Source organism: Embiotoca jacksoni, unplaced genomic scaffold (assembly GCF_022577435.1).
Source record: "Embiotoca jacksoni isolate LCO1_2020_lvr unplaced genomic scaffold, fEmbJac1.0.p SCAF_15, whole genome shotgun sequence".
In the NCBI taxonomy this organism is placed as follows: domain Eukaryota; kingdom Metazoa; phylum Chordata; class Actinopteri; family Embiotocidae; genus Embiotoca; species Embiotoca jacksoni.
The window spans coordinates 12,280,223-12,304,215 of NW_027185285.1; the positions used below are offsets into that span (position 1 = coordinate 12,280,223).

General features: G+C 42.6%; 1 protein-coding gene across 1 annotated transcript in view; it reads right to left on the reverse strand.

Annotated features, from left to right (window-relative positions):
* Positions 1-22,156, reverse strand: part of myo15aa (myosin XVAa) — a 40,318-nt gene extending 18,162 nt beyond the window's left edge. The window contains exons 1-30 of the mRNA XM_069149669.1: positions 21,889-22,156; positions 16,981-17,063; positions 16,546-16,609; positions 16,279-16,388; positions 16,032-16,106; positions 14,247-14,337; positions 13,548-13,651; positions 13,366-13,429; positions 13,157-13,270; positions 12,886-13,047; positions 11,925-12,038; positions 7,588-7,646; positions 7,140-7,263; positions 5,944-6,039; positions 5,496-5,627; positions 5,257-5,382; positions 4,826-4,903; positions 4,553-4,710; positions 4,331-4,376; positions 4,123-4,247; positions 3,594-3,711; positions 3,206-3,381; positions 2,794-2,878; positions 2,580-2,633; positions 2,303-2,388; positions 1,805-1,931; positions 1,555-1,650; positions 1,117-1,352; positions 682-872; positions 147-219 (exon numbers count right to left, since the gene is read on the reverse strand). Of these exons, the coding sequence (XP_069005770.1) occupies positions 147-219; positions 682-872; positions 1,117-1,352; positions 1,555-1,650; positions 1,805-1,931; positions 2,303-2,388; positions 2,580-2,633; positions 2,794-2,878; positions 3,206-3,381; positions 3,594-3,711; positions 4,123-4,247; positions 4,331-4,376; positions 4,553-4,710; positions 4,826-4,903; positions 5,257-5,382; positions 5,496-5,627; positions 5,944-6,039; positions 7,140-7,263; positions 7,588-7,646; positions 11,925-12,038; positions 12,886-13,047; positions 13,157-13,270; positions 13,366-13,429; positions 13,548-13,651; positions 14,247-14,337; positions 16,032-16,106; positions 16,279-16,388; positions 16,546-16,609; positions 16,981-17,063; positions 21,889-21,948 (3,227 nt within the window). The 5' untranslated portion in view covers positions 21,949-22,156. The remainder of the gene's footprint in view (positions 1-146; positions 220-681; positions 873-1,116; positions 1,353-1,554; positions 1,651-1,804; positions 1,932-2,302; positions 2,389-2,579; positions 2,634-2,793; positions 2,879-3,205; positions 3,382-3,593; positions 3,712-4,122; positions 4,248-4,330; positions 4,377-4,552; positions 4,711-4,825; positions 4,904-5,256; positions 5,383-5,495; positions 5,628-5,943; positions 6,040-7,139; positions 7,264-7,587; positions 7,647-11,924; positions 12,039-12,885; positions 13,048-13,156; positions 13,271-13,365; positions 13,430-13,547; positions 13,652-14,246; positions 14,338-16,031; positions 16,107-16,278; positions 16,389-16,545; positions 16,610-16,980; positions 17,064-21,888) is intronic.
* Between the last annotated feature and the right edge of the window lie 1,837 nt (positions 22,157-23,993).

Below are 23,993 nucleotides of genomic sequence, written 5' to 3' on the forward strand. Positions count from 1 at the left end.
CTGCACTTAAAGCACTTAACCTGTGAAGATGTTTACATCAAAATGTTATAAAGTTGGAAATTAATTTATACTGACATACTAACAAAAGCATACACAAATACCTGCAAGTTTGGTCGAAATTAATACTGAGTGTACAATATTAGTACCTGTGACGCAGGATGTCTCCAGATAAATCTTCTCCGCTGGTCCAAGAATGGACCGGACACAAGAAGGACTCTCCTACAGAGAGATATGAATGAATAAATACAGAAACATCTTCGTCTTTGGATTTAGTGGCTTTGAAATCACACCAGTTGTTTAGAGGTCATTAGCAAACTGTGTGTTAACTGTGCAATTCAAAGACCATGAGACCTCAGGTCCCATCACCTGATCCTGACTGCCAATGAATAATCAATGACCACCGGCTGTAATTGATCCCACTCAATAAAAGTGATGCCAGGCGGTTCTGCTTGCTTTTCTTTGAGGCGTGTGCCCATTTAAATTGTAGGTGAGAAAGACTGTCTACATGATATTTAATCAGCCTTTAATTTGTCTTTGTTCCTTTAAAAATAAATGGAAAGATACAAATATATATAAAGGAATTTTTTGTGATGTATTTGCAGTGTTTGACCATTATCATCCAGGAGGAGCAAAGAGGCGGACATTTACAATTGCACGATATAATGGCCAGCTGCATCTCACCATCAAAACAGTGCACATGCAACACCATGTTAGCCTTCTTCCTATTGGCTGTCCACTCCAGCAGTGACAGCGGATAGGTCCGTGCAGTCTCGGAGGGGGAGTCTAAGCCCAACTGCATCTTCTGATTGGCCTGGATGAGTCTGTGTTGCAGCAACGCCTGACTACCAGCAGGGGCGTGGTCCGATACAAACCTGGAGAGCAAAGGTCAACTGTGGTTTAAATTTAAGGAGAAAAAGCTTGAAATCGTTTTTTTACTCTCAAATTAATCAAATAAATAAATAGTTATATTTTCAGTTGTATTTCTAGTATGTTTTGTGTTTTTTTTGTAAGCCAGCCTGCTGTATTTCTTTTGTTTACATTACCCAATTACATTACCTAATGCCCACTATTATCATCAGTATCATTTATATACACATAAAATAAATTAAGTCTCACTTCAGCAGATATTTGTCCATCTTGGATGTCGGAGCAAAGCTGCAGACACACGCCAGCAGCAGCAACCAACCTCTCTCTGCGTTGTCAGAGTTTATGTTCCTCCACACTTGATTGACAACCTGAGCCAGGATCTCATCTCGTAACCCTGGAGACGACAAGCCCCTTTGGATGATGTAATTCCCGAACATGTTTTCCTGCGCCCCGTTCAGGTGAGGGTCACCCATGAATCGTAACACCTGAAGAAAACAGAATGAGGGCAAAAAACGGTGGGATGTCTTACTGATTCATAGCTTGTTGTGTATTCTTTTACAACTTTTTTACTTTGTCTTTGTACGTCCTCACTAATAACGACTATTTGGGACAAGTGATGATAACCAAAAAAAGATTTCTGGGTAAATTAAGTTTAAAGTAAACCCTTTGTAAAAGAGGTTAGCCCACCATGATGAAGAGCTCCAGAGCCTCCCCTGTCAGTTCCTCCTCCACCCGAGTCAGAGGGGAGTTCAGAGGGGCCATCAATATCCCAAACTTCGGTTCCTATGTTAAAAAGAAATCCAGTTCAGGAGCAGAAAAATGTCCCAACAGCTCATAAATCCAAAGGAAAATTGTAAAAAAAAAAAAAAAGACTCAGTCATCTTTTTATGAGGACAAATCTGAGGAACGACTCCATGTATGTCGGTGCACATCTCACCCTGAAGTAGATCTGCACATAGCGGTAGAAAGGATAGTTGTTGATGTCCAGAGGCAAAGTAAGCTGAGACTCTTCCTGGATATGAGGAGCCTGAAGCAAAGCTAGACAGTCTGAGTGCAACTCCCTCCTGACTGGAGAGAGAGAGAAAGAGAGACAGAGAGAGAGAGAGAGAGAGAGAGAGAGAGAGAGAGAGAGAGAGAGAGAGAGAGAGAGAGAGAGAGAAAAGGGTCAACAACAAGTCAACAAGTGTCACAATCTTTTAAAAAAAACAAAAAAACATGAGGTCATTATTTTTCACTGTATGTAATATTTATTAACTGATGCCAGTCCTGTTCCAGTCTGTCAGGACCGGAAGTCGTTCCTTTAATTTAACACGGTCAGTGCTGATGCGATGAGAAACATTTAAAGAGCTGAGTGCAGTACTTTCAGACCTTTGGGTCATAAATAATATGTATTGTATGTACATCATATCATGGGGGAAGACTGACAGACATCTACGTACCTCCTGCTGTCTGAAGTAAAGCACCCAGTTCTGCAGGGATCACCAAGTGTGTGACATTAACCACCTCCCTCTTGGTCAGCTCCTGGAAGAGGTACTATGTTTATTTCATTTGCAAAGTCACAATCAATTTAGACAGATTTTCCCTTTAAAACTGTGTTAAAAGAGAGCAGAAGTTTTAGATCAACTAAATCTTGTGGGAAAAGAACACACTACTTCAATAGATACACTTCTCATTCGAGTCCTGTCTGATGCCTGTCCAAGCCTTCATCTTACCATATCTCTCCTCCTCCTCTCCTCTTCAGCTTTCCTCTGGGCTTGAAACCTCCTCTGCAAACAGATCACAGAAATGTCACTCAATCTTTTCATTTCGATCCAGAACAAGAAGACTCAAAAGCACGAAACAAACTCAAGTTATAAGTGTGTGTCTTCCTCAGACTCTTTAAAATGAAGTAAAGTATTAAGTTGCTTGAAAGGACACCACATGTACCTTGATGTATTGCTTGCGGTTGACATACATGTGGACAAGAGAGCGGAACCGGACCAGACTCTCCCTCATTTTCACGTAGCGCTTCCTGGAGGGTAAAACGAGAATTGTACCACTAAAATGTAACTTATTGTTAACAAATATTCAATCTCAGGTTTTTTATTGATCTTATTTCTGACATGCAACACATATACACAAGTACAAGCGTTTCAGTTCAGCTGCTTGCACACATTGAAAAGTTTTTTTTAAAGTGATTTTGCAGGAATCATTATCTTAAAGGCACAATATATTTTTGCTTGTGTGCATAAAAATGCAGACTGGTGACACTGAACAGCATTAACGTCGGACTCGACCACCACAGTGTCAAGCAGCATTAAGTGAACGAGGATTTTAGGATCTCTATGTGATGGCTCACCTCATGAGGAAGCCCCGGCACTGCGCCTGAAACCTGATCATTTTGATGCGGAACTCAACAAAGCGTTTCCTGACAAAGAACATGCGGGTGTAACGCTGCAGGGTGAGGGCGGCCAGTTCACGGGCTCGCTCTCGTTTACACTCCAACAACTGGTAGATGTCCTCCTTTATAAACAGCTGTCATTCACATGCACACACATACATATATGTCACATTCAAATATGATACAAATATATATAATATGAGGGACAGTATAAATAAAAAAACATGGCATCACAATTTGAAGTTACAGAGCAAGGTAACAATTCTTACACAGTACAATGACACCACCATTAGTTGGTACTGAAACGGTATGTTTGCTTTAATAAGACTTAGATGAACAACTTCACCTTTGTGACTCCAACATGAAAGGTTCCTGGTCGGAGGGGACACAGTTTACTGAGCAATATCACACAGTTCTCTCCATTTGCTGCTGGAAGCTGTTTTATCCCTGCCAGGGACTTATACCTACAGAGGACACACATTGACATGAAAGCACACATACATACTGTATATATTTATATATTTAAAAGCATAGACAGACAGACAGAAAGGATAGACAGACAAGATAGATATACAATTTTTGCTTTCATTTTCTGTTAGATGCAGGCTGCTGCAGGAGACACTTTTATTTTCAAGTCTTTTCTTGACTAATTAATCTGTGCTTCTGTTCTGTGTTTTAAAAACTGTTTCACACTGAAAACAGGAAAACCACTGGTTCACATATTAAATTCAAAACCACATTAATTTGTCAGATATTAGGACATCCTCTCTGAGCCTCAGCTCTTTGGCAGATTTAAGAAGTGTCTGAACACCTCTGGAAATATGAACACCTCTCTCGTTTGACCAATAGCCTCCCAGCATTCAGTGTGATGTTACCTGAACAGGAAGACGTGGAATGGCATTCTGACAGGATATCCCTCTCTCCGGATCCTAATGGTCTCCAGGACACCAGAGTGTCGCAGCTGGCTGCAGACCAGGTCATCCTCAAACACATCTGGTTGCTGAGCACGGGTGAATACTTGCTCAAAAACATTGATTGGCATGCACGTAAATAATAATAAATACAGACTGTTTGAAAATGTACCTTCAAATTATTTGGCTTAATGCAGCGAACAAAAAAAGGGTTGCACCTGAAATGGAGGAATAAAAGAAAACCAAGTGAGCAGTGATGTTTCTCCTTATCTTTCTCATCTAAATCTAAATATCTACAGTCTCAGGAAATTATATGTCTACATAAAATGTGCTACTTGTGGTCAGTAACTGTGCACCAGCAGTTACTGTATGTGACTAAATGTGTCCACTTCACCTCTCCATCTTCTCTACGAGCTCAAGCAGGGATTGTTGGAAGTTGTTGCTGACAGTTGGAGCTTGATATTTCCTGGTGACTGTGCTGTTCTTCCTCATGTGACCTCCTCTCTGCTGACCCATGACCTCTGCGTGAACCAGGAAGAGGTTTGACACCATCTGGACACACATAAGTACACAGAAACATGCTCAAACAAGACATTCACGGGTTTTACTGTAGTTGCCATGTTGATGTGAGCTTTTATTTTGATAAAAGATGCTTCGCTTCACGCACCTTGTTCTTGCTCTGAATGAACAGGTCAAGAACATCCTGTCGCACCTGATCGTAGTTCTTATCGAGGAACTTGTAAACCTGCATCAGTGACATCACAGATTGGATGAACTGCATTAGCCTGCTCATAATTGCTAATTGGTCAAAAGCAAAGTACTGAACAAATTGACATTTTAGTAAAACCAAAGGCCTATTGCTACAAAGAAAAGTCATGCGATCATGCAGTTTATTAGGATTCATCCTCTGGCCACACCAACGTCTGTACAGCATTTCATAGTAAATCATCCAATGGTTGTTGAAAGTGGTGAACTGGTATTTCCATTCCTTCAGCCATGCCATTGACAAGTCGAAGGATTTCAGCCAATAACATCCCATCTGTTACCTACTGACCAGCCAATAGAAAGACAGGGATGAGCAAACGAGGAGCTGAGTACCTGGTAGGTGACCCGACCAGCAAAGTGCTTGATGGTGAACTCTGGGAGGGGCATCTTTGGCTTCAGGTACAGTGGGTTGTTGCCATGGTGATAGTGACACTTTTGGAGAAACGTGTGGTCCGTTGCCTGGCAACAAATTAGCAGATTCTATGTCTGTGCCATGTACAATATTTTAACGTGTGTGTATATAAGAAATGTGCAAGTGTGTTCAGGCTCTCTGTGGGTCCCTGCTTCCTCACTTGGGGGAAACAGCTCTGATCATCCAGAATCCTCAGTATCCCATGAGGCTTAGCGGCGATGAGGTCAATGCAGGGCTGGTTATCGCTGAATGTGATGTCCTGCCACGGGATCTGTTCCCTGCTGTACTCATCCTGCATGGGGATCACAGACATTATAATGTGATATTAATTACACCTCCCAATTGTCTAGATACAAAATTATTATTTCTGCCAATCCACTAATCAATTAATTTATTGATGGTTTCAGCACCAATTGGAATCCATTTGTATCCTTCTCTGCATAAGTGTACAAACATATGTGTGCATTTTGTGTCTGCATTCGTCATGTGAAGAGAGAGAGAGTGTGTGTGTGTGTGTGTGTGTGTGTGTGTGTGTGTGTGTGTGTGTGTGTGTGTGTGTGTGTGTGTGTGTGTGTGTGTGTGTTCCTGCAGGTGTGACATAGACTCACCTGCTCCTCTCTGAATATGATCCGATTGAAGAAGAATTGTAGGTATTCGTTTGCATAATTAATGCAAAGCTGCTCAAAGCTGTTGAAGGCCAGATCCTGTTGACACACACACACACACACACACACACACACACACACACACACACACACACACACACACACACACACACATAAACACACAGCTGGTGAATCTTTATGTCTCATCCACATGTCTACAGGGTGACCATTCATGAGTCTCTCTCTCTACAGTGTAAAGTGACAGACAGGTGAGGAGATGCTCTCTGTTTGGTCCTGTGTGGTGACTGTTATGTGCTCCCCCTGTTGGTTGTTGTGCATCTTTTCTTACAACTAACGTAAGTGCAACATGTGTAGCATAACTCCATTAGACTGATAAAACTTTTGATCACATTATTGTAAAAGGCAAAGATTATGTTCAAGTGAAAATGATTGCCTGGCTTGCGTTATTGCTGTGTGACTTTTTTTTAAGAAAATAATATCTGCATACTTCTTTCATCACTGAAAATGCCCCGAGACAGCAAATGTGGAGAAAGAGCTCAGTGGAATGACATGCAGCTAAGTTCCTGTCAGCTGCCAGAGCAGGGACGAGGTTTCTATCAGCAGTTTAACCCACGTGTTATTCACCCTAACAACTCTGCCATCAGGTTGCCTCAGGAAATTGCCTTTTTAATGGGGAATGATTTGGCTGGAGTAAGGGTGCTTGTTATGCCTGAGATGATTGGTGTCCCCTCGTTGTCAGAAAGTCTACAAATGAACAGAAATGTCACAAAGTTCTAATTTGTATATCAACCATAGCGTGGTTGACTTCTGTAACTTATGTCAAGTTTAGCTGGCCTGTTAATTTATTTTCATTTAATTTGTTTAGTGTTGCATTTTAGATCCATAATTTAAACGCACTGAATAAAGAACTACATTTGAGGTGTAAGTAATGTTGGTCTTTATTTCAACGTTACGTGGTCTTAATGGAGAGGTTTATGAAATGAGTATGCGTGAGTTCTCCTTTCATCATAAATTTGCAGGAATAGAGTTATTTCTTCATGTGGTTCCAGGGAGAGCCACATTTGTAATACTAAAATGATTGATTTTTCATTACTCCTTGACTTACTGTTATCAAGCTTATGTTATAATAAAATAAGATTACAAAGCAGGATGACAAACACAGATGAAAACTTGTTCACCTCAAATCCGTAAATGTCCAGGATGGAGATGGAGAGGGTGTGTTGGCGAGGGTACACCCGAGCATTGATCCTTTCTGTTAACCAGTGGAAGAGCAGCGAATACAGGATCTTGGCAACCGCATCTCTAGAGAACAAAGATTTGTGTGTCAAAGACGGACAGAGAGTGAACCAGGAATATTTTAAATTAGAGACAGACAGGCCATTAATTCAAAGAGGTTAGATTAATCACGGACATGTAAGATCTCACAAACATTACTCATCACAAATTAGGATACAGGTCTGAGTGTTTTGAATAAATATGCAGAATTTCAATATCACTTGTAAAAAGAATTGATGAGAAGAAAAATCCTCATCTATTGTTAATCTACTTTTAGAAAGTTATTGCATCTGGAGCAACAATGATATGTTTTCAGGCCGTGTACATGTTGGACATGTGGTTGTGTCTCACCTGGCATCAACAGCACTTTCCACAGTGAGAGGGGTGTAGATTTTGTCCCTCATCGTCTCCTGTGGAAAAGAAAGGATCAACATAGCATTCATTTAGGCAACATATTTTATGTAGAGGGAAGGAGGATGAACAATCTCAGCCTCACAGCATCTTCTTTATATTTTACATTTTACATCATTAAACTTTACTATTTACACCCATGTTTTCTCCCCCTCGTGACACGTTAGGATGTCCTCAGTGAAAAGACATATTAGTTCATACAGGTTGGTGATCATCCAATTACTCTCTGCCCAGCTCCACCCACCTTCATCCAATCAGATGTGGTATTTGAAAATACCAGTGCCAGGGTTAAACGCTGTATTTGATTTTTTGTTTTTGTTTTAAGTAATGCTAGTGACGTGACTGTAGATGGCAGTATTGGTCTATCAGTCGCTTTCGTCCAAACATTGCAGTAACAGTTACAATTTCACACAGGCAGTCATAGCCCCTAGAAGATTAATACTAAACTACACTTTGGTGTTCAACTGACTTTAACTCCCTTTTACCATGGAGGTTCACATTTGCTGTTTTGTGTGAGATTTTTTTTTGACAGTGCCTACAACACTATCCAAATTCCCATCAGCCTCAACTGCACTGTTAAGTTTAATGCGAATAAGCAAATGCGGACATGCCAACACGCTTACCAATGGAAGTAAATGTAACATGTGCTTAACATCACCAAGTTTGCTGATGTTTGCATTGAGCTTAAAGCAGCGCTGTTCCTAAATACCGCAACACAGCGCCCTTATCATCACGGTAAACTCGTCTTTATTCAGAGATACAAAGAAAGTAATTGCCAGTCAAGCATTTGGTAACTTCATTTTCAAAGAGAGATATTCAAACTCCTAGTGGAAATATTATAACTAATGCTACTAATGATAATAACATAAGAAAAACACTATTGTTACTACAACTACTGATAATAATAATCAAACTATAAATAATAATAGTATTGTTAGTTCAAAGGCAATAAATCATCTTCTTTCAACTGGTATATAATTGCAAAAATTAGTAGTAGCATTAAAACGATATAGGAGTTCCACAGCCTGATTTGTCTTTTCATATGGAGGGATAAATAACAAGTTTCCATAACTACATCAGCAATATTTGTGAACCAACCAGACAATTTGACCAAACTGACACCTGAGCTCAGGTACAGTATGTTAGGTGCCACGGGCTGCAGACAAAGCTGAGCGCCACATATTCTGTTAAAGTCCCAAAAAAATGAAACTAACTAATTCAAGTCATCCTCTGAGGCATAACAGGTAGAATGTGACTTCTTTTCATCTTAATTCCCATTTCTTCATTTCCTGCTATCTGCTTGACTTCTTACCTTTTTCCTTTCTTTTTTCTACTTTACCTCAAGGTCTATCCCTTTGCTTCCCTCCATCTACTCTGTTATTTATTGATGATAATCTGTAAAGCTTGAGGTCTGATCAGATACAGAATACTTTGATACTTGAGATCTGTGTTCACACACCTCATCCAGCCAGAGGAAATGAGTGGGTATGACTGCCTCCTCTCCTCTTACATAGATGCCTAAATTAGAAATTCAATTATACATTGCATACTGTATAACAGTGTGTGCCTGTACAAGACATAGGGTGTGCCATGATTAAATCTACTTTTAATGTATTCCTCAGTCTGTCTTTGGTCTCATCACCCTCACTCCTAAACAGAAGCATCACAAGATGGTCAGGACGAGTGGAATTACTTCTTAAACTGGACAGAAAAACAAGACTTTGCTCAATCAGAGACTGACATATGAAAGAATATGGATTGAAAAAGAATTGACGAGAGAAGTTATTTTCTTGGCTGAGTTTTTCACTTTGTTATTGACATGATATAAATCAAACAACAATGGAAATACAGTGATGGACAACTGGAACTGGGCCCTTAACCCAAAAAGATTATTACAATTGTAGTTTTTGTTAGTTGGTTTTATGATGGATTCATTCCAGCAGGGAAATTCCTATTTTCCTGGAACCCCTGGATTTGGTACGGATTCACAAGTTCTTTACTGTATGATGCAGATCACATGAATGTGTTGCTGCACTGGTGCCTAAAGAGGATAACGGGTGAGTGAAGAATAAATGGCAGGGAGGATGCAGTCATGTCTTTTTTTTTTGTGTCGTTTCAAACGTCTATCAGACTCTGCCTGAAGCAAACAAGAACATTTAACATAATTTAATTTTATAAAGTCATACTGGCAAACGCTTCTGAACGGGCACTGCACTCATTTATATAAATGTAAACTATCCACGATGACAAACTGCAAGTAAAGGGATTCAAGAGATGCTTCCACAGCGGGAAGCATTACTTTACAAAATAGCATATAACTCAATAGTATGCGTGTAAATATTGTGTGTTATTTTATATATGTGTACTGTATGTGTACTGTATGTGTGCCTGTAAGCATGCATTTCACGCTCGTCTGCATGTAGATATGTGTGTAGAGTGTAAGTGATACACCCAATATTCAATGTTGACCGATTAGAGTCATACCTGTAGTTACATAATGAGTAGTTGATAGTAACTGATTCATGAAGTGATTGTGTTACAAATAGAAATAGAGTCAGGCCATGAATCACAGCAGCTACATGATCTCAGATTTGTCCGTCAAAACATAATGAATGAATGATCGGATGATAGCAGAGCAGGAGGTCAGAGGTTAGAGATAAAACACGCCATAAAAACTGAAATCCAAATCCATGAAGTTATCAGTAAAATAGACAGTTTACTAAAAAGTCAAAGTAGATTGACTCCTCACAGTCTTGAAGACAAGACAAACTATCTTCAATTTTGATTTTAAAAATAAAAACTAATTTTGAGAAAAGGGGACATTTCTATGAAAATCAGCAATACTAAATTCATGGCAGGAATTAGATCACAAAATTACAATTTGTAAAACTTTATAGTTCAGGCCTGTATTGTTTTTAAAGAAAATATATTTCAAATTTGTGAGGCCACAGTGAGTTTATGATGTCACAAACCCAAACTAATGTCCACACTCAGCACGGCCCATTGTCCAACCTCTAGTCTGTTGTTCAGCTAGCAAGCTACAAGATGAAAGACAACTTGTGGTTTGCCTGAATGTGAGTCATCAGTCAGAAAAGAGTCATCAAATCAGAAGAGAGGGTCAATAATATTAATGTGCCTTAAAGACATCGACAAAAAAAAGCCCAGAGCTCCAGAAAGAAGCTTAAGGGAGGAGATGTAGAACTATGTCAAGAAATAAGTATCTTATTATGGATATCAAGACTGCAAAGTCTTAATATCCATATCAGAGGGGAAAATATGAAGTATGGGACCTTTAAACAGATGGTTTACTTATTGGGCAGGTTGAGACACTCATGCAGTGCACACTGCTATGATCTGTCCCACCCTCGGACTACATCAACAGTGAAGTCTGCCTATGCCAAAACTATTTTTAATAAATAGTTGTGCAGCTCATTTACAAATGTTGAAGCATCTCCAGGTTTACAGACTGTTGTCATCACACTTTGTTTTGTTCTTTTACTTTCAACTGAAGCAGATTGTTTCTGGTGGCTTAGATTTTGTAAAGAGGCTGCTGCTTAGTCACTAAGGTATTCCTAAATTAAACTAAAACACAATAGGTCCGCTATTAAACTATTCATATTGCATGCGTGCAAAAAAAAAAAATCTCCTCTTGAAAAATAAGATGGTATGTTGGAATTATATTTTGCTCTACAATTCTCCAGGAGCCAAATAAAATGCTACTGGCTTACCAAAGCTGAGAAACATGAGACATTACAGTAAATGTAACAGGGGACACATGGATGATTACTTATGAAAGGTAACACAACCCTTTACTTCACATCCCACAAACCAAAAGTCAATAAAAAATAATCAGTTAGGCTCGAAAAATCTACCAGAGAAAGATAAGAAAAACATGCGATCACATCAGTTCCAGCCGTTTGCCTCTTTCTTGTCTTTTCTTTCTTTCACTCTGTGTGGCATTAACACGTGTCTCCTTTGTGTCTGCGTAAGTGACACTGGGGTTAGTACAATGCCTTTAATGTAACCACACGTGTGTAAGCAAGACAGAAACGCTGGCGTACTACTGCCGTGTCACCTACCTGTCAACGTTTGGTCAAACTCAGCTGTAAGTGTAACGAGAGTGACTGACAACATATTAAATAACCAGCCGGTCCTGGAGTAACGCAGATTATAATCTCTAGCATGTCGTTTTCAAGCAGACAATGAAGAAAATGTTTGTTTTACAGAGACCCCAAAACACTGACACACATACACACTGAACACACTTTGATACTGACAGTGACTTTGTAGGTGATGGCTTTCTGTAGTCCCTCTGGTGAGATCTGCAGCAGCTCCGCCACCACTCTGATCTCCTGAGCGCTCACCACTGACGCCACCTCCTGGCCATCAGCCTGCAGTGCAACAGAGAGGAATAAAGAAAATTGACTTGATCTGTCGCTCACCAATATATACGCCACAAATATATGCTGTACATGAATTAAAAACAGAGGTATCTGTCATTTTAATTTCCTAAATTGTCTCCAATTAGGTAACATCAATAACAAAAATAATATGGATAAACATGAAACTTCAGATTCAGTGTGAATTTACAAGCTATGAAATTGTTTTTGTGTCTTTTTTATGCAATAATAAAAGACCGTTTTGAAAGCAAATTTTTCACACTTGCAATTAAAACCCAAATTAGTGAGTACAACATATGAACTGAGAATAAAATTATCTGGATTGGAAACAAATGATCCGTTACAGTTAAGGTGGTTTCGGTCACAGACTTGAGACTTTAATTTTTTTAAAGATGTCCACCTCTTTATTGTATCACAAAAACATTGTATTGCAAATCAGACCTCTCTCAGATAAAAACTGTTGATTGCGAGTCAAAAACCTTTTGTTGCGAATAGAATTAGACATGGTGGGCAGATCTCCACTGATAGATGAGACAAGAGTTTCTTCTGGTGGGTTTGGCTTAGATCCACAGCATAGCTATAGATACACAACTCCTTCACTGCCACTATTAACACGGGACAGGAGACTTCTGTATGTAGCGCTACATAGAGGTCTATTGCACTTTTCCATTGAAATACTTTTTAGTGTGAAAAATGTTCTCTCATAACGGTCTTTAGTGCATAAAAAAGACACAAAAACAATTTGACACAAGCACCTTCAAAGAAATTTGATAAAAGAACAAGAAGAAAGTAAATATAATATTGATAACATGAAGAAAGATCACTTTGGAAATATAACCTCATATCTTTGAAAGTAGACGTTGCCCAGGTGCAGAATGGAAGAGAGGACTCTAAAGATGGCTGATTGGTCATCTGGGGTGAAGTGAAGGATTTCCATGGCAGACAGCAGACGTAGGAAATCCTCTCTGTCATTCTTTCCTATTATCCCACAATCCCCTCCCTGTGTGGAGAGAGGACACATCAGTTTGTACTGAAGAGGTAAATATAATCTGTATCTTGATCTGAGCAGCCATCCTGAAAAACGGATATCATGCTGTACTGTCCTCGACCTGGTTGAGGTAATAGTAGGTTTCTGCTTCTTGTAGATAGAAAGCCTGCTTCTGCTGTGAAGGAAGACCTGCCAGCATCTCGTAGAAGATGTGATAGTTCCTCTCATCTTTGGCCTGAAGTGGACACGCATATTTATCTCAGCACTTCCATACACATGAAACAATAAGATATTAAGATGTCATGTTGTCCATGTGTCTGCATGTCTCACCTGGAAGACAATACGGGACTTTTCAAGTAGATACTGAGAGGTTATGGCACCGCTGATCACACCACTGGACAAACACGGAAACAGACGAAACACAAAAGCATGAGTAGAATTAAAGAGGAGTTGGAGTGAGATAAGAACAGAAAATAAACTTGTAAATCATGCAGATTTTTTTTGAAACTCACTCCTCCAGAAAGACCTCGATGTATTTCCCGAAGCGACTGGAATTATCATTCCGCACAGTTTTGGCATTTCCAAAAGATTCCAGCAGAGGAGCTGCCTCGAGTATCTACCAGGCGTTCAAACACACAGTAACTCAACAAGCTTACCAGGTGGGTGACAAACACGCTGAAAATATGGTGCTGGAACAGTAACGGCAGCCATTTTACTACCGCTGTTTGACGCAGAAAACAACTATTGCAAACACATCCATTGTTTTCAATATATGATTTTATGTAATATATCGAAAAACAATTAATATGCAAAGCGCTACTGGTTTCAGTGTCAATCTTAGTCAAATTAAAGATGAACTGAAGCCTGGTTAAGATGAATCATTAAGAAATATACAAGAAAAACACAAAATCTCAAAGGAATATTACAAAACACCACAGCAAAACACAGCAACCTGCTAATTCCTATTGCCAAATGTGAGGATGAGTTGTAAAAATGTAAAGCACAAGGCATGCAGGGAACCGCACTACCTCAATCTGCATCCAAGGAAGGTCACCGGAGACGCAGAGACAGAGAAAACAGGTGAACAAATGCATTAGTTGTCAACAGGTGTGTGTGTGTGTGTGTGTGTGTGTGTGTGTGTGTGTGCGTCAACCAGCAAATATCCAACACTGATGGCAGCAGTTTGTGCACGTCGGGTTGTGTGTGCTTACCTGTTGCGCCAGATTAGATTTGTGATGTATTGCTGCTAGGTAGCGAAGGACGAGTTTGGTGGCCTCTGTTTTTCCGGACCCACTCTCCCCACTGAAACATAGCAACACATATTCACTGTTCACAGGTAACACCCATCAATATGACTATCACATATAATGCATTTTCCCAGCTTTTCCCCTCAGCTGACCTGGAGAGGTCACAGGGTTTTTTATTTGCATGTCAGACATACATGGAAATTGTAAACTATGAGTAATTAACAGTGCTTTTGAAACCCTGACATGATGAAATGAAATGAACTATTTTGTCCATCTAGCCACGTTTTCTAGATCAAACAGAAAAGTCCTACCAAATGGAATGAATAGAAAATCTCAAAAGTGAACAGTGGAAAAGACACTTTTTTTGCTCATTTTTCTTAGATTCCTTGATTACATGCTTTGTATTCTTTAATGGTCGGCAGAATTAACTTCCCCAGTTTGCGTATGGGGCTGCAAAAGTGCAAGAATCCAGTTTCCTAATAGTGAAGAAGTGGAAAATCCAGCATCAGTTTCGATAGCAGTAAAGGTTCACCAACTGAGAACATTATCCGCACTTTGAGCACCACTACGGATGACTTTTATCTGTGACGTAGAGCGTCTATTATTCGATCCTTCTCACCTCCTCCTGGTTCTCGTGGAGTGTTTGCCTTAATTGACTAAGTGATGTAAGACCCAGTTAATCTTGCATTCGGCACGGCCTCAATTCCACTTTTGCGTTAAACCACCTGAAACAGTCTTACACACACGTCCAGCACTTTCCCACTGCCAACAACTTAGCACTAAGTACCACCATTATGTAAGCCTGGTGAAAGGGGGGCAGAGTTGTGTGTGCGTGTGTGTGTTTAGGGACACCGGCACCTTTACCACATTCCAGCATAAGGTTTCAGCTCACAGGTTGGTTAGCTAAAAACCGGGCCATTATTGGTCATTGTACACCAGACCTCAGTTATCCCTGAACACGCACGCACTCACTGACACACACACACACACACACACACATACACACACACACACACACACACACACACACACACACACACGGTCCACACACGTGCACTCCGACACACACTCCTCTGAAACATAATCTGCTGCTGGCCCAGACCTGGCTGGGCTTTCCTTACAGGTGTCTCCTTCCGAGTACGGCTAGAGTGTTCCAGGTGTGTCAGCGTCTGTGCGCGTGTACGTGTGTGTGTGTGTGTGTGTGTGCGTGTATTTTACGATGTTTTCTGGTCATGTCTAAAAGCACTCGTGCGGGTCTGTGACTACATGAGTGTATGTTTTCACATCTGACGGCAAGCCACTGGATGCTAGTTGTTGTTAAACGTAAATTTATCGAGGTGAGTGTGTTTGTTCCTCCAAGAGATCAGTTTTGACATGGAGCGAGGCCCCTGTGATGGATAGAGGCAGGGCGAGAGAAGTGAGGGATGGCCGTGTCTTAAGTTTGGTGGCCAGTAAACCACAGACAGACACTCATGAATTTACAAACACTTATCCAACTGCTGATGGAAACCTGACTGTCCAAGAAGTTTCATGGACATTGTGTACACCAAGGTTAAACAATGTAAAAGACCTTGAAAGGTTACTGATGACACACCAAATGAAACTTAAAGCAGCACTTTGTAAGATTTAGATGTTAAAAATACAGTGTAATGAATGATCAACTGTAAACATGTAGCACATAGTGTTCAATACAATTAAAAGAGTAAAATACAAACGAGCAGTGATGGTAAATGAGAGTCAGTCTCTTACCTGATTATTATCACCTGGTTGTGTTTGGCATCCATCATTTTGGAATAAGCAGCGTTTGCTATAGCAAACAAATGCCTGCAGGAGAACATGTTCATGGGACAAGCTATCAGACCTCTTATAAGATAACAGTAGTTAACACCAAAGTATTATCCTACCAGGTTCCCATCTTATCATTCTAACTTTCAGTTTATTTTCAGTTTACTGAAGTTAGTTAGTTACTGTTAGTGTAAGAGTGAACAGGACTTACGGAGGGTTCTCTCCTAGAGCGCGACCCTTGTACAGCAGCACCAAGTCTGTCCCATAGATGTTGTACATCTTATAGGGGTTCACAGACACCAGAATGCTACCTATGTATGTCTGCACAAAAAGAATGACAAGGGAGAGAAGAAAAGAAAAAAATGAAGGTCACATGAAGAGATGAACAGATCAATTTGTAAACTCCGACACAAATTTACAGTACACTGATTTGCGTTTAGATATGTGCGTTTGATGTGAGTATTGTTGGGATACTTACATAAATAAGCTCCCTCTCAAACCTTGTCCTCATGTTCAGCAGAACAACCCCTTCATGCATCTCCCTGGACAGAAGCAATGAGAAAGAGCTTTAAGGTTGTTGCAGAGCAGTTCAAAGACGCACTAACCCCACTAAAATATTTGCATATTTGAGCTGGCCTTTCCTCACAATAGACTTCCCCCATTCCCTTGATCATTTTTAGCTGTTCCACCACTAGGTAATACACTTTCAGCTTGTAGAAGTCACTCATATGACTTGTCATATATTGAGTGCACTGGAGAGCCATTTTCAGGCATTTTAATTTGATAATCACAAATACGACTGAAATACCTACAGATCCTGAATAGCCAAATAGGAGACATTTTTCATTTGGTGGAGTGCCTTTTACTGGTTTTGTAAGTCTGAGTAACGGTAGATGATTGTTTTTTTACTTACTCTAATTGTGTCATGTCTTCCACACCATCTTCCTCTCTTTGCTCCCGCTGAGCTATGGTGGGCTGGCTTCTGATTAAATACATCTATAACATGGACACACACTCAGAAATGAGGCAAATACAAAGGCCTCAATGAATTAATTCATAAATGCGTGCACGTATTCACTCACAAAGGAATGATGATTCTCTGTCTTCTCTATTTCCAAAGCTGACATATAACCCGCCGAGTGTTTTACAAATTTTACCACATTTGCTCATTGTGGCAAAATGTAAAACATTCTGCTCGTTTGAAAGCCATCAATACATCCATGATAACTTGTGCCAGTTTTTCACTCTAATGTTAAACTAGGTACAGAGGATTACAGGAGATGACAATATAAAGTTTATATTGAATAAAAATATAAACTTTACAAGATTACAGTTTAAACTCTTGTCAACTTTAACTATCGTAGCTACTTAAGATATATGATGTCATATAATTAAAGAACTATTACCTTGTCAAACCAGTGCCCTTGTGGTTCCCCCTCCCTGCTGAGATTCCATTGCCCTGGTTCATCCCCAAAGTGTCCCTGTCCCATCAGACTGTGGGGGTCCAGCAGCTCCCCATCTCTATACATGGACCACCTATTGAGGTTTTGCACTGTCCCATGAGGTAGAACTCTCTCTGCCCCCCACACATCTGAACCTTGCTGCATTCCAAAGCTTTCAACTCCAGAACCCTGTGCCCAGTGCTGTTCAGGGCCAGACCCCTGCACCTGAGGTGATACTACAGCATAGGAGGGTAGGCGAAGAGAGGCCCCACGAAGGTTAGGGTTTTGCAGAGCACCAGAGAGGTTAAGTGAGCGAGGTTCTGGGGTCTTAGGGGCACCAAGTCGTGACATAATATTACCATCAGGGAGACGGTAATTTGCGCCACGAAGGTTAGGGTTCTTTGATAAAGCATTTGACAGGTCGAGGGATCGGGATGCAGAAGTAGGCTGAGAGGTCCTCATGAGCGTTCCGTCTGGTAAACGGTAAGTAGCAGATCGAACGTTTTGGTTGCGGAGAGCGTTGGAAAGGTCAAGGGAGCGTGGCTCAGAGGTTTCTGCAGACCCAGGCTGCCTCAGTAATGATGTGTTTGGGAGATTGTAAGAGGCACCACGGATGCCTTTGTTAAGCAAGGCACCGGAAAGGAGAGGACTGGGGGAGGCAGAGGAGGAGGCTTGAGCTTGGTTCCGTGACAATAGTGATGATCCTTCTGGAAGCTGAAACTTTGCCTTACGTAGATTAGCATTCATCAAGGCGCTTGACAGACCTGGTGATGATAGTGCACTCTCAGCACTCTGTGTGTCATCTACTGGATGTGTGAGAATTGAACCATCCGGTAATCGATAAGAGGCCTTACGAACATTAGCATTGAGAAGAGCAGAGGAGAGCATAGTAGAGGAGGCGATGACAGGCTCAGGTGCTGGCTCATTTCTTGTAACCAAAGTACCATCTGGTAGCCTGTATGTGGCTTTACGTACATTGGGGTTCAACAGTGCAGAGGAAAGCATAGATGAGGAAGCGGCGGGTGCAGGTGTGGGCTCTGTTCTAGTTACAAGACTACCATCAGGCAAACGATATGTGGCCTGTCGCAAATTGGGATTGAGCAAGGCAGATGATAGCATGGGTGAAGAGAGGGGTGCTGGACCAGCAGGTTCATTTCTGGTGATCAGTGACCCATCAGGTAGTCGGTAGGTGGCCTGACGTAGACTTGGGTTCTGCAGGGCATTGGAGAGTGCAGAGGATGACAGCATCCCACCACCACGAAGTTCACCACCACCATCAGTGGTCACTGGAGTCTCAACAGGGCCCTGAGACATGGTCAAAGTGCCACTAGGTAGCTTAAACATGGATCCCTGGATTTGGGAAGTTCGCAGTCCACCAGAAAATATTGACGAGGTACCTTTGACACCCCCTTGTTGAGGTGTGGTAGGAGAAGGGGCAGGCAAAGCAGATGATGTGGGGGAGAAGTGCTGTTGAAAGGGTGAAGCAAAAGAAGCATTACGTAGCTGAGAGGAAAGCATAGCAGAAGACAACTGTGAGGAGGAGAATACAGAGGGGGCAAGAGGGGCTGTTGCCTCAGGGGGGGAGAGGACGGTTGTATAGAGATTGGCATTGCGTTGGAGAGGAGATGTGTAGGAGGCACTGCGTAGCCGTGAGTTCTGCATCAAAGCATTAGATAGACCAAGATTGGCATGCGGGCTCACAATCTGGTCTGCCTGTACATTAGCTAATATCTCTCCCTGCCCAATTGGTATGGGTGAAGGACTTCTCTGTAAAGGTACAGTGTTGCTGACATTATGCAGATAAGGGTTCCGAAGTGTGTGTCCCAGATTAGGTGATAAGGGTGCATGTTGAGGGAGGTTTTGGGGGTAGACTTCCTGCTGTGTTTGGGGGAAGGTGGGTCTTTGTAAAGGAGGAGTGTAAGCACTGTTGGAGTAAGGAATAGAGGAAGGAAGAGCAGAGGACGCAAAGGGATCTCCTCCAAACTGAGGGTTTGGTAAGGCATTTGTAAGCATTGGGGATGGGCCTGGCTCCATCATTGTGTAGTTATACTGGTTGATACTGTGTGATGCTGGGAGAGTAGCAAGAGGAAGATAGGGGTGAGGCATTGGAGGTTGAAAAGATGCTGGCCCTAGACTCTGGGGACTCATTGACCTGTAGGGCAAGGGAGAGGGTGGATGAGATAGAAGGTGCATCGGAGAGGCGGAACGGGAGGGCAGAGGAGATGGAGGTCTACTCTGCAGCCTACGCACTGATGGCTGGGGAGAAAGAGGGCCACTCTGTTTCAAAGAAGGATGTGGAGTAACAGGAGGCCCTGGAGGAGGTCCTCTGAAGGACTGCCTAGACTGCAGAGAGGTCTGGTTTCTGGGCATTCGAACTAGCGGTTGCCCCCTACCTACAGGTCTATGGTAGCCTCCTTGGGGAGCACCCATTCGATTGGACTCCCTTAACCCTGCTGGCCTGGAGCCTGCCCTGGCCAGTATGGGTGTTCCTGTTGCAGCCCCTATTGGTCCTGAGGGAGTGCCAGGGCCACTATGGATCGACGACCTGAATGGGGCTACGTGCTGAGTGACAGGGGGCCCGTGTCTACTACGTCTATGTAAGTAGGGGTTAGCTGGGGAGGGTTTCACAGCCCCCATAGGCACATGACTTCGACCTCCACCACCACCTCTCAGCCTGCGAGTAGAGGAGCGGCTGGGGAGGGGTCGACTGGTGACACGTGATGGTGATGGAGAGGGAGGACGGTGGGGAGAGGTGGGGCGGAAGGCTTGTGGAGGGGAGTGAGATCTTTCTGGTTGGGGTGGGCTTCGCCTTTGTGGGGATGGTAAAGGAGGGGAGGGGGAACGTCTCATCTTGGATGTTTGTTTTCTTCCTTTGAACAAATGTGGTCTGGTAGATGGCAGAGGCACTGCATCTGGAGGGGGTTGCTGTCTGAAAGAAAGTCTTGGGGAAGGTGGTGGGCTTGCTCTCTTCCTCATTGATCCCAGAGGTGAAGCTAGGGGACTAGAAAGCTGGGATTGGGGTCGGACAGATGAGGGAGCCCTGCGCAACCCAGGCCCTCCCTTTCCTCTCATTTGGGATGGCTGAGGTCTTTTTGACATCCCTCTCCTCTGGTGTGGCGGAGAAGAAGGTGGGCTGGGTGGTCTCCGCCTGTCAACTGGGGAAATCTGCTTTTGGCTTGCCATTGAGGCCCTGTGAGTCAGCCCTCGCCTATGTAAGTGAGGGGAGAGGCGGGGGTCTGACTGGATGCCATTTTGGAAGCCCATGTGATGTGGTGGGAGGCGGGGTGAAGGAGGCGCCATTGCCCTAGCTGAACCTTGCCTCAGTGATAGCTGTGGGGATGGAAGGGGACTCATTCGTCGCACTGGCCTGGGTGAGGTCACTGGTGAATGCAGCGGTGAATACATCATTTGAGGCATCAGTGGCTGCATTGGTGGGACCACTGGGGCCATTTGCCCCATCTGGAATATTTGTGTGTCTTGTGGCAGGGGTACTTGGTAGACCTGGGAGGGGAATTGAGGTAGTTGGGGAGATGGGGACAGATGACTTGGTGAAACAAAGAGAGGAGAGTGAGTAGACTGAGGGAGAAGGAAGTGCTCCTGTTGATAGCTCATTGGTGTTGGTGAGGAGGCGTGTTGAAGAAGAACGGGGGCATGTTGTTGGTTCATGACATTGGGGTAAAGGGGCTGTGCTGGAAGGTATGTGGGGATGGGTTGCTCATATTGTATATCTGACATCATTTCCAGATTGTTGAGGGCAATGGATGGGGAGGGAGGGGGAAATACTGGGGAGGAGGGATGAGAATAAAGAGGAGGTGGCAGGGATTCCACCTCGAGTCTGTCTTTTCCAAAAAGCCTAACCTGGGGCCTGGGGACCCTGAATTGCTCTGCTGAAAATGGCTCAGCTTGAGGATAAGACAGCTGTTCCTGTCCATATAGCTGTCCTATCGCAGCTGGATCCAACCCTCCATCCATAAAGACAGGTTGCTGATAGGGGTTATAAATAGGAGCAGGCTGTGTATATCCAATCACTGGGTCATTATACAGGCCTGAAACAACACCATACCCTCCAACCATCATGCCATATGAGTCTGAAATGCCATAGTTAGAATACATATTGGGGTCAAAGTAATCTTCATACAGCTCAGGGTCATATGGGTCATAGAAACCATCCACATTATCACCATAGTAAACGTATGGCTCTGGCTCAATTGCATACAGTATTCCATCTTCACCGTAGTAATACTCCACACCTTCATCATCGTCATAGTAATCTTCATACTCATCATCATAGTAGTCATAAGGGTAACCGTAGTAATCCACATCATCATCATAGTACAGGTCATCATCGTAATAAAAGTTGCCCTCATCATCATAGTAACCATATTCATCTTCCCACTCTTCGTCATCATAGTAATCAATTTCCTCTCCATAAGGGTCATCGGTCATTGGTTGTCTTAGAAAGCCTCTAGGTCTCCTGTCATGGTAATCGTCCTCATATCCATACTCATCATCATCATACTCATAGCCTCCATTGTAATAATGTGTTTGTCTCCCCCTCGTGTCCCTGTTAGCAAATGACAGTCTCTTTTGCCCCCGTCCTCCTGCCCTTTCCCCAAGCCGACCTTGGCCCTTAGAAGTCAGGAACCTCCCAGTCAACCAGTTGGATGCTGCAGCTATCCTTCCTATCATCCAGCCTTTAGATTTAAACCCCCCGTTTTTCTTTTTCTCAAACATGCCTTTGAACTTGCCTCCCAGTCCCTTTGCATCTGTTGCCATTTTTCCCTTACCATCCAAACGGGATAGATTTATTGTCTTTTTCGGAGTTGTGGTTTGTTTTGCAGTGTCATCTTTTTTATTAAACAAGCTGAAGCCAGACAGACCTGGCTTTTTGTCAGCAGAGGGCGATTTTCCCCCAAAACCAGAAAAAAGCTTGCTCGTGCCTAAAAGTGGTTTACTACCACCTGGGGGTTTCTTTTTCTTTGAGAGTCGTAGGAAGAGACGGGAGGTGCTTTTAAGGTTTCTCTTCGGTTTTGCTTTCTCTGGCTGCTGTTGTTTAGAGGGCATGCTAAAAAGAGAGGATTTTCCTGTGAGACCTGAGAGGGCTTTGGAGGCTCCTTTGAGGTTAGATTTTGAAGTGAGATCTACTTTCTGTGGTTTTCCTGCTCCAGCATTTTTCTTCTGTCCCTCTGAAGCAAAGCCCATCATGGCCTTGGAGGCTCCCTTGATGTGGACATCACTCATCTTTTTCAGGTTTACTGCACCCATTCCTTTCTTCCCTTGTGGCTTCCCCCTCTCTTCCCCATCATCATCCGATAGAGGTGCATGTTTAGGAGGCTTAAAACCCTTCACAGCCATGGCCTTGGATGCACCTTTCAGAGCTGCTTTCCCTTTCGCTGGCTTTTTGATTACTACTTCTTCCTCGCTGTCTTTCTCTTCTTCCTCAGTCTGCATCTCCTCTTCTTCTTCCTCTGACCCCTCCTCTGACTCACTGACAGGTTTCTTTCCCTTTCCCTTCTTTCCATCATCTTTCCCCTTCCCCTTAGCTGGTGCCTCCTCTGCCTTTTTTCCCCCTTTCTTGTCATCTTTTCCTCCCTTCTTATCATCCTTTCCACCCTTCTTTGGCTCCTCCGACTTGCCTTTCTTGGCAGCTGATTTTGAGTCACCTTTTTTAGGTGGCATTATGTATCCTTACTCAAATCATTGTAAACAAGATGAGGAAGTTCCCGAAAGTGTGCTAAAGCAGGGCAATATGAATGTCAATGCTGATATGTTGCCTTGGGAATAACAGTTCCAACAGCAGCAACATCCTCTCATCCCCAGTTGTTTTCCTGTCTCCTTTTTCCTCCATTTGTTTTGTCCGTGTGACACCCCACAAACACACACTGAAGCACACTATGTCCCAAGTCAGTTGTTCTATAATGCACACTGAGATAAACACAAACCACAGTCTTTTAAAACACGATCTAGTAATGGAGTCGGAATCTCAGCCATCAGTCCTTGCTCGCATTACAGTATGTCGTCAATCCTCAGCAAAAGAGCTGTTGTCTGTGTGTAAAAAGAGACACAAATCTGTCTAAGAGTGTAAACATTAAAAAAAACAGCAGATGCTTATTGAATTTTAAATGTTTCATATGAAAAGATTAATCTTACTGGTAACAGCGTCTCTTAGTTTTACCCACTTGTTGCCTCTAGCTCACTGAGTTTTTCTCTGAAGTCCTTAAAAATGTAGCATCCACCATGGTTCCTGGTCTTTTTCCTCTTTATAGGTTTGTAAGTAACTTTCCAGGGTCACAGAATGAATAAAAGACCCTGCTATCCCAGTGACAGAGTCTGTGTAGTCCTTTGTGTGTCTCCCATTGTTAGTTCATCCTGTGAGTCCGGCAGTAAATCCTCATCTTGGCCACCGCACCGACTCTGGCAGGATGTCCCCCCCAACAAGGAGAGCCGACGTGAATGCGTTGGTGTGAGTCTCGGTGTTCGGGGG